The 15,604-nt window shown below is 45.2% G+C and overlaps 1 protein-coding gene across 1 annotated transcript in view; it reads right to left on the bottom strand.

Moving 5' to 3' along the window:
* Positions 1 to 15,604, bottom strand: part of T265_10984 (hypothetical protein) — a gene marked incomplete at both ends in the record, with an annotated part of 54,239 nt that overhangs the window by 3,947 nt on the left and 34,688 nt on the right. The window contains 3 exons of the mRNA XM_009177513.1: positions 629 to 784; positions 11,822 to 12,162; positions 13,452 to 13,972. Coding sequence (XP_009175777.1) covers positions 629 to 784; positions 11,822 to 12,162; positions 13,452 to 13,972 — 1,018 coding nt within the window. The remainder of the gene's footprint in view (positions 1 to 628; positions 785 to 11,821; positions 12,163 to 13,451; positions 13,973 to 15,604) is intronic.

Raw genomic sequence — 15,604 nt, forward strand, 5'->3', positions numbered from 1 at the left:
TCCTGAATTAGTGACCGAACACCGACAGGCCACGGATGGAGACATGGTGTTCGTATGCTGGTATCTGTCAGCCCGAGGATACAAGAGTTAGTCGTTGATCAAAAACAAGGCTACAACAGCCAGGGAATTGTCGTCTATGGGAGCTGGGGAGGGGGGCTGTGATGTGACCTAAAACATCTGAGTCTCCGGCTGTCGCGTGACCACCAACGGATGCGGGTGTTTGCGGACGGGCACAAAGGAAAACAGCCTATGAGGGCAAAACAAAGGCAACCGCATAATATCTAGTGCGCGTGAAGATGAAGTCAACGTTCGAGAAACATTGAGATGAACTTTAAATCCACGGCGAAACGAGAACACAACTTGACCTCACCCCCCGCCCAGCTTGCTTCCCAACAACTTATCTGTGTGGAGCATCGCTAACGAAAATGTACAAAAAATGAAAGTGGGACAGTTTTGTTGGGAACCAAGTTAACATTGTTACAACCAAACTTCAGTGGTTGTACATAGATAGAGGTAATGTGAACTACGTTCTTTTCATTTTCGTAGGGTCTACAATGAAGGTTCGGAACACATCGCACTGTAACAGCGTGATGCGGTTCTTTCATCGAATGGGGAAAAACAGACTCACGGAAGACAGCAAAGCCAACTGATCCTCATCTGTACACAGCTCTCCACCCTGACCAGACAAACTGCTGTCATCTTCGGAGTCGGTCAGCTGCAAATCTTGGGCTACCAAATCGTCCGTCAGTTCTACGGTTTGTCGAGAAGGCTCACCAAGTGAAAACTGGGAAGGAGAACAGCACATGGGAAAGGGAAGAGCTGAGTTACCACAAAAAAAGAGACGAATCAGTGGAGGTCACGGTCACTGGAGCGTGGCACGATTTCATAGACAACGAGCAGGATTCGAATGCAATCAAGCTACTCACTAAGGGTAGTTCATCGGAAGGACCGGAATTCTCCGAAGTGCGGTGTGCTCCTCCCCCATGGGCTTTGTACATTTACGTACATTTACTCAATAGGAAATCTACTACATGAGAGTAAACGCAAAAAACAAAAACGAAAAACTTTCTTTTTAACTCAATCAGGAAGAGACATTGGCTTTCGTAAAACATTGGAAGGGTTGGTATCCAGGCAGTGTAATATATACTTAGTGACTTTACTTGATAACTTCAGTAAGCGTTCGAGAGCTCTCTGCGACATTCATCGCAGGACTTCTGCTGAATGTTAACATCGTTCTTTCCAGTAATATACTGTCGGCGAACACTTTATCTGTTCCACCAGAGAACAACTGAAAGCGAATATGATGGAATGTGCGAATTCGTTGTAAGGAGTGGATAAATTGCCAGATCAGCCATTTATTGTGACTATTTAAACAGGCGAAAGACAAGTCGGCTTAAGTGGATGCACGAGCCTCACCCGCGCAACAATCACTATTGGGTTGTTCGGTGTTTGACGTCTCCGCTCGTTGAGTTACGTGTTCCTGTGTATCATGTTTGTTCACGGGTCCTAATGTTCACCAGAACATCGGATTGTGTAGGCGCATTCGTCCGTCTGCCCCTGACGTTCGGCTGAGCTGAAATACGGGACCATGCCACGATGCATATTGACGGGGGAACTCCCGAACCAGTCTTTGTTCGGCTCCGGCATTTTTCTGTGAATGCTTTTGATCGTCTTAATTCCTTCTGGATAGGTCGACTTATCTGTAACCAACGGCATCCGTTTGCCTCTTTGGTTAGGACTTGTTCACGTGCCTGTATTCCTGCCGAGTTATGAACTGTGAGATTGACACATCCCAAATAAACAGCCTAGTCCGGAGAGATACATCAGAAATAGCAGTGTTTCTGGCACGGTTCCACTCTTCTAATGGAACGTTATGGATCTGAGATTTATTGATCTGCAACTGTTTAGTAGTGCTCCGTAGTAACAACTTGCTTAACAGGGAGAGGGTGGACCTCTTACAGGGTTTCATCTGTCGAAATCTTTAGCCGGAGACGAGAATGGTAGTAATTTCGCCCATCAATAATGGCTGTAGTTCCCCACCTTATGGGGATTCGGCGTCGCGGATGCTCCAATAAAGGAGTCTGTAAAACTCAGAAGGATATTCTATAGGTTAGGCTAAGAGTAAAAGCTAGGTATGTCTCTGTCCCCAAGGGTCACAAACGTAGGAAGTAAAACATCCCATGTTCATTCTGCTTCGTAGACAGTCAACTGTGAACACAGATACCATGGCTCGATCTAGCTGGTGATTGATCGCGATATGACTGTTCAACAAACAGCGGTTCGAAACAAAGTGGATCGGCTTGAACTGGGATTAGTGCCTATTGGGTAATCCGTCTCCACAGGCACCAGCCTGTTAACCACATGAGCTCATTCCCCTACAGGTTCACGAGTCCGAATGAAAACAGAAGCATAGGGTAAACAAAATCCGTCAATCGGCTACACAGTATAGCTTCGAGAAGGCTTTTTAGTTTCTTGGAGCTCTACTTTATTTCTTTTGCCCGGTCCAATCAAGTGTGCATAATGCTTGTGGGGATTCCAACTACGAGCCTGCAGGGATTTAAGAAATGTTTCCAAATTCGTGGCGTCTCTTATTCAGGAATTCCATTGCGTACATCAACCATCCCCTTTTAATTAACAGATTGGAGAAAATCCACCCAAACTTAGTAAAAATACCGTTTCAGACAACAGTCTAAACCCACTGGTTACATCGTTAAGGTAATGCGGGCGAAGACCATTGGATGGCCAGGATTCGTCTAGCCGGAATTGTGTGAGACGAGCGGATTGGAAAACAACTAGAGATGAAACTCGACAAACAAATACCATTATCATCGCCAAAATCTCGCAGCAAGATTAACGTGTCTGCACCGGTGAGGAACCAGCAAGCCAAGAACATCAAAACCCTCAAGAGAACAACAACCTTGACCTAGTTAGCTATTTTGTGTTGGTAAGCCAGTCGAGTGTTTTTGTTGTGGCGATAACACCGAACCAAATGGAAATTTGTTTTTTTTTCTCGGCGAATACATCACTATGTCCACTGATGGAGAAGACGACAACACAACCTGAGGGTGAAGTATATACATAAAAATACTATTCGGCGTGTGGCGAACCGATGATGAGACACTCAGCTTGACTCCGGAACAAAAAAACGCACATTCTGGTACTGATGCTTGCATCTCAGTAATTGCTACATCATCGCGAGTTTTACTAGTGATTTTGGTAAGGCCCAGCAAACTGGAAAACTACATCTTTTTCAGTTTAAAGCCCGGTTTGACGAGTCCCGACAACAATTTAACCTTATCCCAATGTGAAATTAAAAATGGTTCAGCTGTAACACCCTTCCGGTGCCTAGCTGCCATGCTACCCGAAGGAAGCACGAGGGCTGGGATACTGTCAGGTTGCCCGAGCCTAGACAGGGGAGAGGCAGAGGTCGGGTACGAGCCACGGACCTTCCGGTCAGTAGGTTCGCGCTCTAACAACTTGAGCCATGTCGCTCCCAATGTGAAGTTAGGGTATCCTGAGGGATTAAAACTATTAGCTCATGTGGAACACCGCGAGCCTCGTGACAGAATCCGGGCCGCTTGTTCAGTTATCTGGATGCTTAATGGATGCGTTGCGCAGACACGCACCTTTCAATTATAATTCAATAAATGGGCAACTCCACTCTTGACTCTGGGCTCTAACAATTGAGCCATGTCGCTCCCAATGTGAAGTTAGGGTATCCTGAGGGATTAAAACTATTAGCTCATGTGGAACACCGCGAGCCTCGTGACAGAATCCGGGCCGCTTGTTCAGTTATCTGGATGCTTAATGGATGCGTTGCGCAGACACGCACCTTTCAATTATAATTCAATAAATGGGCGACTCCACTCTTGACTCTGGAGTTGTTTAGTGTATGTTTGTCGGATAGGCCGAGAGCAAGAGACGGCCATTACTGTGACTACAGTGCCACGAAGCTCTGATGCAAACGGGAAGAATAAACAATAAGCTTGACATCATACTGAAGCAGTCAAGTAACTGAATCAAACAGTCTCGATTAGCAAGAAACATGAAAAGTTAATAGATGAATTTGTTAGGGACCGGATAGCAGAGACAAAGCCGAAGCAAAACAACAGACAGTTCCATGTGTTCGACTCGTCCGAAATGAGTTGTTTCATTGGGCCTTTCGTTCATTTGCTGAGGCCACAGTGTGCATAGTCCCTTCCATTGCAATTTCTTCATGCACCTGAATGACATTGTACAGTCGTTTTTGCATTCACCACCGGTAGGCCGGTAGCTACGCCGAGCTTCGTGTGAAAGCCGGCAGACATACTTGCGGGGCTTGGAAGCACACGGTACGTCAAAAGTATAAAAAAGATCAGCATGATTCACCATTCCGCTTCATAAATTCGATTCAGTAGTTGTCTGAGAAAATGAGGACTGAAAACTTTGGTATGTGGTCTGAAAACAATGCAGTGCAGTTTTACTTCCAAGATTATTTGCATACGTGGGATGGAGCAGTGTGACGTACAAACTGTGCCAGATTCTTTTGAGTAAACTAAACTGAAAACTCTCCAACAGCGCACGACCAGTTTCGCCGTTCTTGGGGTTCATCAGGTGAACGCATTCTCCGAGCTTCCGTCAACCATATCATCATTGTCAGCTATGATAACCACGTACTTGTCGTAGAGTGGTTGTAGCTGACAATTTCGTTCACCGATGATTTGGGGAGATGGGGTAGGTAGCTGCGCATTGGAGGCGGGAGCTGATAAATTGGTGCATAAGTACAACACTGTCAGTGGACTGTTAAGTGGGGCAATTGGGAAGAGAGCTACATATTGAAGGCAATAGCTTGGATGCATGAGCGCCATTGAGGACGCGATTGGGCAATAGTTGCTTAAGAGCATCGTAAAAACGAGGAATTCGGCTGGGTTCAGGTTAGCTTCCCATCCAAACCAAATTGGTATATAGGTAAGCGTATAAGTTAAATTTCTAAACTGATAGGCTAAGGACATAACAATACGTAGTTTCTGCAGGGAGGACGTCCTTTAGTGGGTCAGACGTTTGAGAACCAATTTTGAGCAGTCATTGTGTGGTTTTGGGAACAACTTCCAACAACCGAGAATCTTGGGCTAGCAACTCCCCACAACCGATTATTGTTTGACTTACTAGGTGATGTGGCGTTATATAATACCCCCCCACAAGCACAGAGACCAAATTTCACCTGTAATTAAGAACGGCAAGACAATGTTTGAAAGGAGTTAGTAGTGATAAACCGTAGTCTGCCTCGTCTGTTTCACTACATCATCTGCCTTGTTAAGGATTGAAGGTAAGGTCGAAATGTTTCTACCGACGTCTAGGAAGTTAACAATCTAAAACACACCGTATACAGATCTTGGGGTGTAGAGATGACATAAAATTATGGACTGGCGTAAGAGTGATATTGGAGCGAAGGTATTAGTTGGATGAATCTATATAGATCCAACAATTTTACGATAACGCGGCGACGAAGTTGTGGTGGCTCTCTTCACGTTATTTCTGCTTTATTATGTTCCTTCGGGTCTTTGCGTCCTGTTTTATCCCTTGAATTGCGGAGTCAAAATAGAGTTGCTATCGAGATCAAAGTTCGCTGTTCACCCCAATGCAGCTGAACAAAATCAGCTTGATCGGTGCAAATTAGGCGGGCTGGCAAATACGAAGGCAGGTAGCTTAAGGTAATGAGGGTGAAAGAAGAGAAAAGCTGTTCGCACGACCGTCAGTTCATCACAAATTACCAGAACGGCTTGGATTGATCAGCCGCAAGACCACCTAAATGTTCGAATCACTAACAAACACATCCAAACAATAAACGACGTTCTGTGCGACCGTTTGATGTCCAAAACAGTATAGTACTCCGTTAAACTCATAATCAGCGCAAGGTCAATGCGAAGGTCCACACAAGACATGTCATGTGGTTGGCTGATTTCACTATAAGACGAGGTCAGTGGTATCTCACGAAAGGCCTCTTGCGATGCCAACAGCATGCGGCCCTTGACAGTCATTCGTGCGATCTTATTCTTTCTCAAATTAATGGTTGTTGTTGTTGGGCCCCAATCACGAGCTGATGATGGGTACTCTCTAGAAAAAAAACTTGTAGTTACAAGCAAACACACTGAAATAGCATTGTAAAGATGCGAAACGTGTTCAAACACGCTGGCTTGTCCAGAATGTTTACTTGACTGATCTAAAAGGTGACGCAGTGCTGATATCCTGAGGTCAACCTGATTCGTGAGTGCAGTGATACCCAGGCCTGAGTTTGACTCGATACAGAGTAACCACGTAGCAAAGAGTACCCTGGAAGAGTAAACTATTCACAATCACTTGAAGACAGCTGATTGTGAACGTTCCTGACTTTTTTTAGGCAGCGCAGAATGGACTGTACTGTGGCTGATTCAGGACCGTTGTCTATTGAATATGCTGTGTCAGGTAATGTAGGATCGCATGCAACGCCATGACGTAACAATTCCTGTGCAAATTTAGTGAACCCTGGTAGCAATACAGGTGTACAGCACCATTTCTGAATAGAAATTTAACAGTGCCGTTGTGTTGTTGATGACGAAGATTATGAACGCTAACGGTTTATTGTTATATGAGCAACCGATAAGGAAGCGTTGTTCTTATAGGGAAATGAAGAAAGGAGGCCTAGCATGAGCCTGTCAAAGCGAAGCCAAGGTACATATGCTTCCAAAAACTCACGAAAGACTGACGAGGAAACGACCGGTGACATCGATTTTTAATAAGAACCCGGAACATGACGAGCTGCGCACGAAATTGATCATGAAGGCCAGTCGATAAAAGGTGGGTCGGACAACAACAGTCGAACATCCCGTAATAGACCGAGGTTGCCCATCTCTGAAACAGGCACTAAAAATGACGACGTAGTTGGTTGTCCTCGTGAGAACCCTTCACCTAAGAAGCATTTTGAAAGCAGAAAAGGTTTGCCAGTTTCCGATTTTTCTACGTCGCAAACATAGCATTACCTTTTCATAGGAAACTTCTACCGGAAGGCGACGAACTTTGCCGGTCCTTTCTTTCGAAATACTTACTCAGGTAAGGGTACAGGAATTGCCTTGATGGATAAACCTGATTACATTGATAGGGTGAACACCATCCACTCAGACGGGTCCAAATTTAAGAAAATACAAACTGAGAAAACTGAAATAGCATTGTAAAGATGCGAAACGTGTTCAAACACGCTGGCTTGTCCAGAATGTTTACTTGACTGATCTAAAAGGTGACGCAGTGCTGATATCCTGAGGTCAACCTGATTCGTGAGTGCAGTGATACCCAGGCCTGAGTTTGACTCGATACAGAGTAACCACGTAGCAAAGAGTACCCTGGAAGAGTAAACTATTCACAATCACTTGAAGACAGCTGATTGTGAACGTTCCTGACTTTTTTTAGGCAGCGCAGAATGGACTGTACTGTGGCTGATTCAGGACCGTTGTCTATTGAATATGCTGTGTCAGGTAATGTAGGATCGCATGCAACGCCATGACGTAACAATTCCTGTGCAAATTTAGTGAACCCTGGTAGCAATACAGGTGTACAGCACCATTTCTGAATAGAAATTTAACAGTGCCGTTGTGTTGTTGATGACGAAGATTATGAACGCTAACGGTTTATTGTTATATGAGCAACCGATAAGGAAGCGTTGTTCTTATAGGGAAATGAAGAAAGGAGGCCTAGCATGAGCCTGTCAAAGCGAAGCCAAGGTACATATGCTTCCAAAAACTCACGAAAGACTGACGAGGAAACGACCGGTGACATCGATTTTTAATAAGAACCCGGAACATGATGAGCTACACACGAAATTGATCATGAAGGCCAGTCGATAAAAGGTGGGTCGGACAACAACAGTCGAACATCCCGTAATAGACCGAGGTTGCCCATCTCTGAAACAGGCACTAAAAATGACGACGTAGTTGGTTGTCCTCGTGAGAACCCTTCACCTAAGAAGCATTTTGAAAGCAGAAAAGGTTTGCCAGTTTCCGATTTTTCTACGTCGCAAACATAGCATTACCTTTTCATAGGAAACTTCTACCGGAAGGCGACGAACTTTGCCGGTCCTTTCTTTCGAAATACTTACTCAGGTAAGGGTACAGGAATTGCCTTGATGGATAAACCTGATTACATTGATAGGGTGAACACCATCCACTCAGACGGGTCCAAATTTAAGAAAATACAAACTGAGAAAGACGAAAGGCAGGTGATTTAAAAAGCAACGCCCAAAATGTGACACGTCAAACCATCCGGAAGCATTGATGATACTTCTGAGTGTATTCGTCCTGCCAGCATAATGATTCCTCAGCTGCACGGTCTCCCAAAAGTTTTCAGACAAATTTCATCTCCCAGGCCTTGGATAAATAGCTCTTCATCAATTAGAGGGGAAGCATAGACACAGCCTGAGAGATAGTATGGAGATATGGAGGTTTACAGAAATTCTACATTTTCCCTGGACGTCGTGCCGTTGTTTGCCAACGTACCATTCATTGAGACAACGGACTACGTTTGTGAGTTGACTAGCTGCACCAGCAAAGATATTGGCATTCCAATTCTGGACCTTTATAAACTAATTCTGTTTGTATTTACAATATTCAACTCAAATTCGGGAATCGAATTTACCGGCAGAAAGTGCGGGATCAGGACGGGGTCTCCCTTAGGGTAGATATTAGGATAGGATAGATATTTTCATGACCAAACTTGGCACTCGAAAACTAAGCGCAATTCATAGAGTAATACACTACTCATAAGGTTGCTGGAAATTCTTCGACAGTCCACGACCAGTTTCGCCCTTCTTGGGGCTCATCAGGTAGGCGCAGTCCCCGAGTTTCCGTCAACCTCATGTTCTGCTTCAACCCAAAGTGCACAAAGTCCAACTTGTACACCCATCTGCGTATCAATTTGATTACTTACAGGCATGCTCGAAGACTGTAGGTCCCGCAGCGCGAGTTTGTGCTTTGAGAGCACAGCAAGTGCCGAAGAGCAGGATAACCTGGGTCAGTCTTTTCAGTAATGCTTCCGCTTCCCGCTCCTTTTAAAAAATGACGAAAATGTTTGCATATTCCAGATCTGCGATATTCTCGCTCGGCGAGTTCCGAACATCACTCTGTACGTGAGCATCTGCAGCATAAGAGTTCAGTTTCAGCCCAGTTTATCAGCTACAAATTCTGCTGCGCAAGTGTGTGCGAAAGAACAAACCGATCTAAAGAACTGAACGGATTCTTGTAATCAAGCGTCACCAAGATTGTATGGTGTCTGTATGCATGCTACTGCTACAATGTTTGACGGATTGTGAAGATCCGGTTTACACGGCCCCGTAAAACCCAGAATCTGACTTGCCGTTTTAAGAAGCCCTAAAATGGGCAATACATACGGTGAACAATGCTGCAATGCGCTCCATATCACTATACGTGTCAGAAACCTGGCCGCTGCGCGCCGAAGACGTCAAGAAACCATAGATTTTCTCGGAGCATTGCCCGAGTCCGGAGGAAACAACGGATCAGTAATGAAGTAGGTCGACTGGTTTTCGGAAGAGATAACTTACCCACGATAGATGAACTGATTAAACCCCATAGATTGCACTGCCTTGACCACGTGCTACTCAGCCAACTTCCTCTAAGGGCTCTTTTCGCACAACCACATGAAGGGTGGAAACGAGCCAGGGGAGCTCGAACAATGACCTGGCAACGAAGCATGAAAGCCATTATACCAGCAAACTCAGCCGCGCTGACCATTGCCATCTCTCTGGATGGAGACACCGGGACGGGATGTATAAATGGTTGGAGCAACTGTCAAACATGGCCCAGTCGCGCCCTCAATGGCATCCAAGCGATTGCCTTCAATGCATAGCTTCCCCTCCCAATTTGCCCAACTAAAAGTTCGCTGACAATAGTGTATTTACACATCAATCATATCAGCTACCGCCTCCAATACGCAGCTACCTACCCCATCTCCACAAATCATCGGTGAACGAAACTGTCAGCTAGAACTACTGTGCGGCAAGTACACGATCCTTACAGCCGACAGTGATGACGATGCTACACAATAAAACCAACTTACGTAGTACTACGTGCAAAGGGTCAATGTTTCAACCGGAATGCTTAAAAAGAGCCGAGTATCGGATTAACAAACCTAGAAACAAGAAGCGCCTTAGAGTCAGATCAACAACTGGAACTCAGAGGGATCAGGGACAAAGGTCACTCCAGTACCTGCCAGAGTACGAGAGCGGGGGAGGCCAAAATTAAAGGTCACATTGTCATCGATCAATCAGTAGGCAGGATAGCAACCAACTGAACTGCCCGATATAACAGCTAATTGAGATCGAAGGTCAACCCCGGGTAGGAGCATGTGTATTAATAGACACGCAACACTGCTCAACGCACAGTCAATGACGCATCACTAGGCTCCACTATGCGTTTTAACAGCGCACTGCTGATGCCACCTGGCTTTGTAACCAAATTGCCCAGCTCAGCGAAAAAACCAGCGGCCAGTTACAAAGTTGTTCTTCAGTCGAGTACGAGTGTGCGAGAGTTCTATGTACAAATAAGTCAGAAAACCTACCGGACGTAGTCAACATATGTTGGAGAACTGTAACCATTCAGGTACACAAACAGCTGTGGTAGGATGATTCCTTTTGTGATCGTAGCGATTAGCAAAATCGAAAATATACTACTACAAGTAGCACAAACAAAGCACTTTGAAACGGAACCCCGGCAGCGAGCGGAAGACTCCGACATAAAGGCAGACCAAGATAGTGAAAAGTAGGGAAAAACATGTAGAAACAGTGCACTATGAAGGATGCGTGGACAGTAGGGGATTTGGAGAGTTCAAGAAATCCAGAAGGTCTGATCCAGACTAGGATGATTTTTGCATCAGTTTCCAAGTGAAGAATTAATCACTAAATGCTGCCACAGAAGTTTACCGAGAAGCATGAAACCTGGAATGTTGGGAAGTGCACGTCCTTATGTCGTTGAAAGCCACCAAATGAACAACTAATACTGCTACGGCCACTCTAATGACCTAAAAACGTAATCTCTAGGCTGTAAAACGAGGTTTGGTCTACTGGTCAAACGATTAAGAGACGAGGTTGGATGACAAATTTCGTTTGCCAAACACAAGAAACCAGGCAGAAGGAATAAGACAGAAAAGAGTTTTATGGCCGCAATGGAATCCAACATACTCAAGTAGGATGAGGCAATCACTCAAGTCAGAAGCATCGTCCTAAAGTTATATAAAAGCGGTGATAAATAACTTCATATGACGACTATCTGATTTGACATCCAAGCACCAAGATGGTTGAATAGGTGTCCAGCCACTATTATATAACCAAGTCAGAGAGAATGCAGAGGAAAGTGTTACCTAGCCCATTTAACTTCAGAAACGGAAGATATTGATTGACATAACATACCATAGCCGAATGATACACGAACTCTTAATAGAAAGAAAACTTGCGGTACGCTGTTGCAGTACGTGTGAAGGAGGCTCTGAGTCGAAAAGTAGGGTTTGGTGTGGGGTGACCGACGAAGGAACCATGCTTTATCTCTGTCTTAAAGTGCCTTTTCGACGAAAAGTGAACCGTAGTCACAAAACAAATGTATCTGTTTCACAAAATCGTTGTGTTGTGTCCGTCCTTCAGGCAATCAAAACCGCTAAATGCAATTTAGAAAACTACGTACCCCAAACGACTGGAAGGTTTATTATAACCTTTCCAAGGCTCAGTTGAAATGCTAACTTTTTTATTGTTTACAGCGTTCAAAATACGGGACACATGCTGCAAGATTGGTAACATTATAGAACTACTCACACGTGTGTCCTCATCTATCATAGGGTCCGGCGCCAGTGCAGACGAATAGTCACCCGCACCTTCTGCTTCATGCCTCGACCAGGTCTGCAGATCCACGCTCTCATCAGAATCGACGTTCGCTCCACTTTCATCTCCTTCCTCGGGCTCGCTTTGATCTCCTTCCACCCCGGAGCTGTTGACACCTTCCTCGTCTACTTCGTATTCCTCATAATCGGTAGTAGTCAGTCTGTGAGGACCAGCTTGACTGGAGCCCTGGTCAGGTGTATGGGGGCTCAAGAGTGGGGAGTGAATATCGGTGCCAGGACTTGTGTGACTAGCCGGCAACTGACTTATCCGACTTGCTACCATCGAAAGAAAGAGAAAAAGAAGTGAAGTAAAAGCAATGAGGCATCGGGGTTGATCGCTGATGTCATGCTGTCGATGATGGTGATGATGAACTTTTTCCATTTGGGTACAAGTAACCAGTTGGACTCAGAACTATCTATCAAACACGAAGCAAGCGTCTAGTGGTTCGGTGTTGATTAGCAGTTTTCCATCTCTGAATCATGGACGAAGGGTACAGTGTTCAGCTTTAACCAGAAGGTTGTGCGTTTGAATCTAATAGGAAGTTCGTGAGATGAACCGGATGTTCAGAGCTTCTCGGCTTCCAGGTATAAGTTGTGTCCACCAAGTTCTTCAATGCTCTAACTGGGGACACCCAAAGACTAGGAGGATCCGGATCAAAGCGTATGGAAAGCACATACGCAGGTGCCACGGAGGTTGCATCCTCGAACAATGAGTTGAGGGAATAATATATCAATAGGACAGTATTCTATCCATATTGCTCAGCGGACAAACGGTTGTTCCTCTGGATTATTCGACAATCGGACTATCTCCCATACAGTTTTATCATGTCCTTTTGAAAATTATGTGGTCCATAATGACGAAGCGTTTATACAGTGGCAACAGGAACTGACCACAGGAATCATGGATTCATAAAAGAAACGTGGAAACGAAACTGCTGCAGAATCTACTGGACAATAAGTTACGAAGTAAGGTGTGAGTAACATGCTCCGTCTAACCAAGAAACCAAGCTATTAGGAGTAAAGCGTGTTGCCTTGTTGGCGTTCCGCAAACGATACAACCCTCATGTAGGGATCACAGAAGTTCACCAAGTTCACTCCAACGGGATCCTCAGTACTGCAGAAGACTGTCGTGAAACCTATAATAGGTTCATTTGAGGAGCAGGGTGCATCGATGCACCCCAGTCATCTTTTAAACATGGATTACTTCACTAGTGTGCACAAAAAACTACACCCGAAGTCATACTTTACTCCCCATATTTCTCGAGTTTTCGAGTGTTGGCCATCGGTGTCTTTGAATGCCGTTTCGTATGTACCGGTGATTATGCATACATGATAATGACATGCGAATGGGGATGCGCAAATGAATAAATCGGATTCGACTGGTGAATCGCTCATAGTATGCGTTAAACATATCGTTCAAACTAGTTTTGGTAAAGGGCCACAAATGTCACCCAAACAATCAGAGTTATCAAACGGGTGCATCATAGCAGTCGGAAGTCTGGTACTCCAACATACGACTAAAGCTCAGATACCAAAAGCACATGCATGACGCCACCAGGACTCACTGGATACACTGCATTCGAAGCACTGTAAATGCATACCTTTTGCCCAGGTGAAACGTTCTATTGAAGCCTCCATACTTTCGTCATCCGTGACCCATGGTTGGCTTCTGATATCATCATCAGTCGCTTCAACCTTAGCCCTCTTAGCCGCTCGGTTAGGACCCGCATCACCATCGCTGCCATCTGTCTCATCACCATCAGCATCATCGTCGTCATCATATTCCAGGTCCACCCCATACCACGTTCCGGATGATCGTCGTCTAAGATTTCGTCCCCCACTCGTAGAAGCAGTTGGCTGTGCTTGGTTTTCATCCTTGTCTTCTTTTATCGTGGACAGGGAAGCAAGCCTTGCGGCATGCTGTTCTGTCGCATCCTCCGCGTGGCGCTTTGTCGATTTACGCGACAATACAGAGGGGATACGGGAGGACTGTTGGATGGATTTCGGTGCAGCAGCAGAACTCACGTCGGCAGACTCCCTAAGTATCGAATGCGACTCAGACAGGGCAGGTTCAGACTCCATGTGTCTAAGTAGGTAATTAGAGAAATAAGCAGGATAGACAGCGTTCAGAAGGTGGAGTGTATACGGGAACAGCATGTTAATGAACAGAGCTTTTATGCGCAGTCTATGTGAAGTTTTGGACGATCAGGAACGTAGAACGGAGTGTGCATTACAAGCACTCTCTGAAATGTCCCACAAGAACCTCGTGCAAGAGCAGCCATTACTAAAGACATTCGGTTAATCATCTAACTAATAAAGAGGTCTACATGAATGGGGGAAGAAAGTGGTTGAAATTCCATATAACAGAACCATAGGTACATTATGGACGAAAAAACCAATGGAATGCTATGAAGCGGTCTCCTAAACGAAGCATATTGAATACTAAAAGCTTAGAACAACGTACTGGCTACCAGTGGATCTCATAACTATCATCGACAGCAGTACATCGGCCTAGTAAGGGTGAAAAGGGAGGAAAAAGGAGATTATTATAAGTAGCCTTGTGTTCCTATGGAAAGCGACCAAGAACAAAGTGTCAACACCTGGAAGTAGTAACGCATCTGAGCATCGCAGCGGAGTAGGGGATTGGCTTGAGGTCCTTTGCGAATGTCGCTTACCATGAGCCCACGACAGAGAAACTCCACTTAGGCAGTCCCACTGAGAAGGAACAGCATGACCTGTATTACGTGTCATGTACCGTAGGGTTTCTAAGTACGTGTGAGGAGAATCACGGGGCCCAAAAACAAGAAGGCGCGAAGATCCCATATCACTCAGTTTTACGGTAACCACCTTCATTTCCTGTTATCAATTACTGGCTTATTCCCTGTAGGCCCTTCGCGAACAAGAGTTCACAGCTAAAAACAGTGCATTCTTTGGTAAGCGGTTGTTAGGTATGTGTGGCGCATGCCCCAACCACTTTAAACTGACGAGTTTCACTTCATCTTCGAACACTCCCTTACGCGTCAGTCCACTGTGAACACGCCGCGGCCCGCTAATACCCACTATACTGTGAAGCTATCGGTCACCAAAAGTTTGAATCCATTTGATGTTCTCAGACCGAGGGGGGCAAGTTTTAAAACGATGGAGTAAGACTGGTTCAACAATTGTCTTGTACACACGGTCCATTAGCTTCGGTGAATTCCTCCTCTGACATCACAAATGACTCAAGTTCGCGCCTTGATAATGCGTGCAGTGATTTCTTTTGTCAAAATACAGTCACAGCTTATGCAGCTGCCAAGATAGGTAGACCGGCCAACAAACTCAAGTTTCTTTCTCTGAAGTCTCACGGGTGGGGGGGATCAAACCCCTGAGGCGGTCAGTACCTTAGACTTTGAAGGTTCAAAACGCATGCCGAAACCAAAGGCGACAGGCGAAATTCTACATGGATTAGTCTGTGCGGAGCGGTGGTAATCAAATAACTCAATTCTCCTGGTCTTTCTCTAAATGTAGTTTCCATGTCAAGAGAATCGACCCCTTGGAGTGTGCAATCCATGATGATGGCAAAAAGGTGGACGTTTCTTTTTGACCAAATATACGCGAAAAAATTGACCTGTCTACGGAGTCAAAGGCTACTTTGAAGTCAAGGAAAGCCGAAACCGCTGGCCGGCGGTGTATATATTCAAACACTTAACGTAATTTGGAGATGCGGTCAATGTACACG

The sequence above is a fragment of the Opisthorchis viverrini genome, assembly GCF_000715545.1.
Source record: "Opisthorchis viverrini unplaced genomic scaffold opera_v5_431, whole genome shotgun sequence".
NCBI classification, from domain to species: Eukaryota; Metazoa; Platyhelminthes; class Trematoda; order Opisthorchiida; family Opisthorchiidae; genus Opisthorchis; species Opisthorchis viverrini.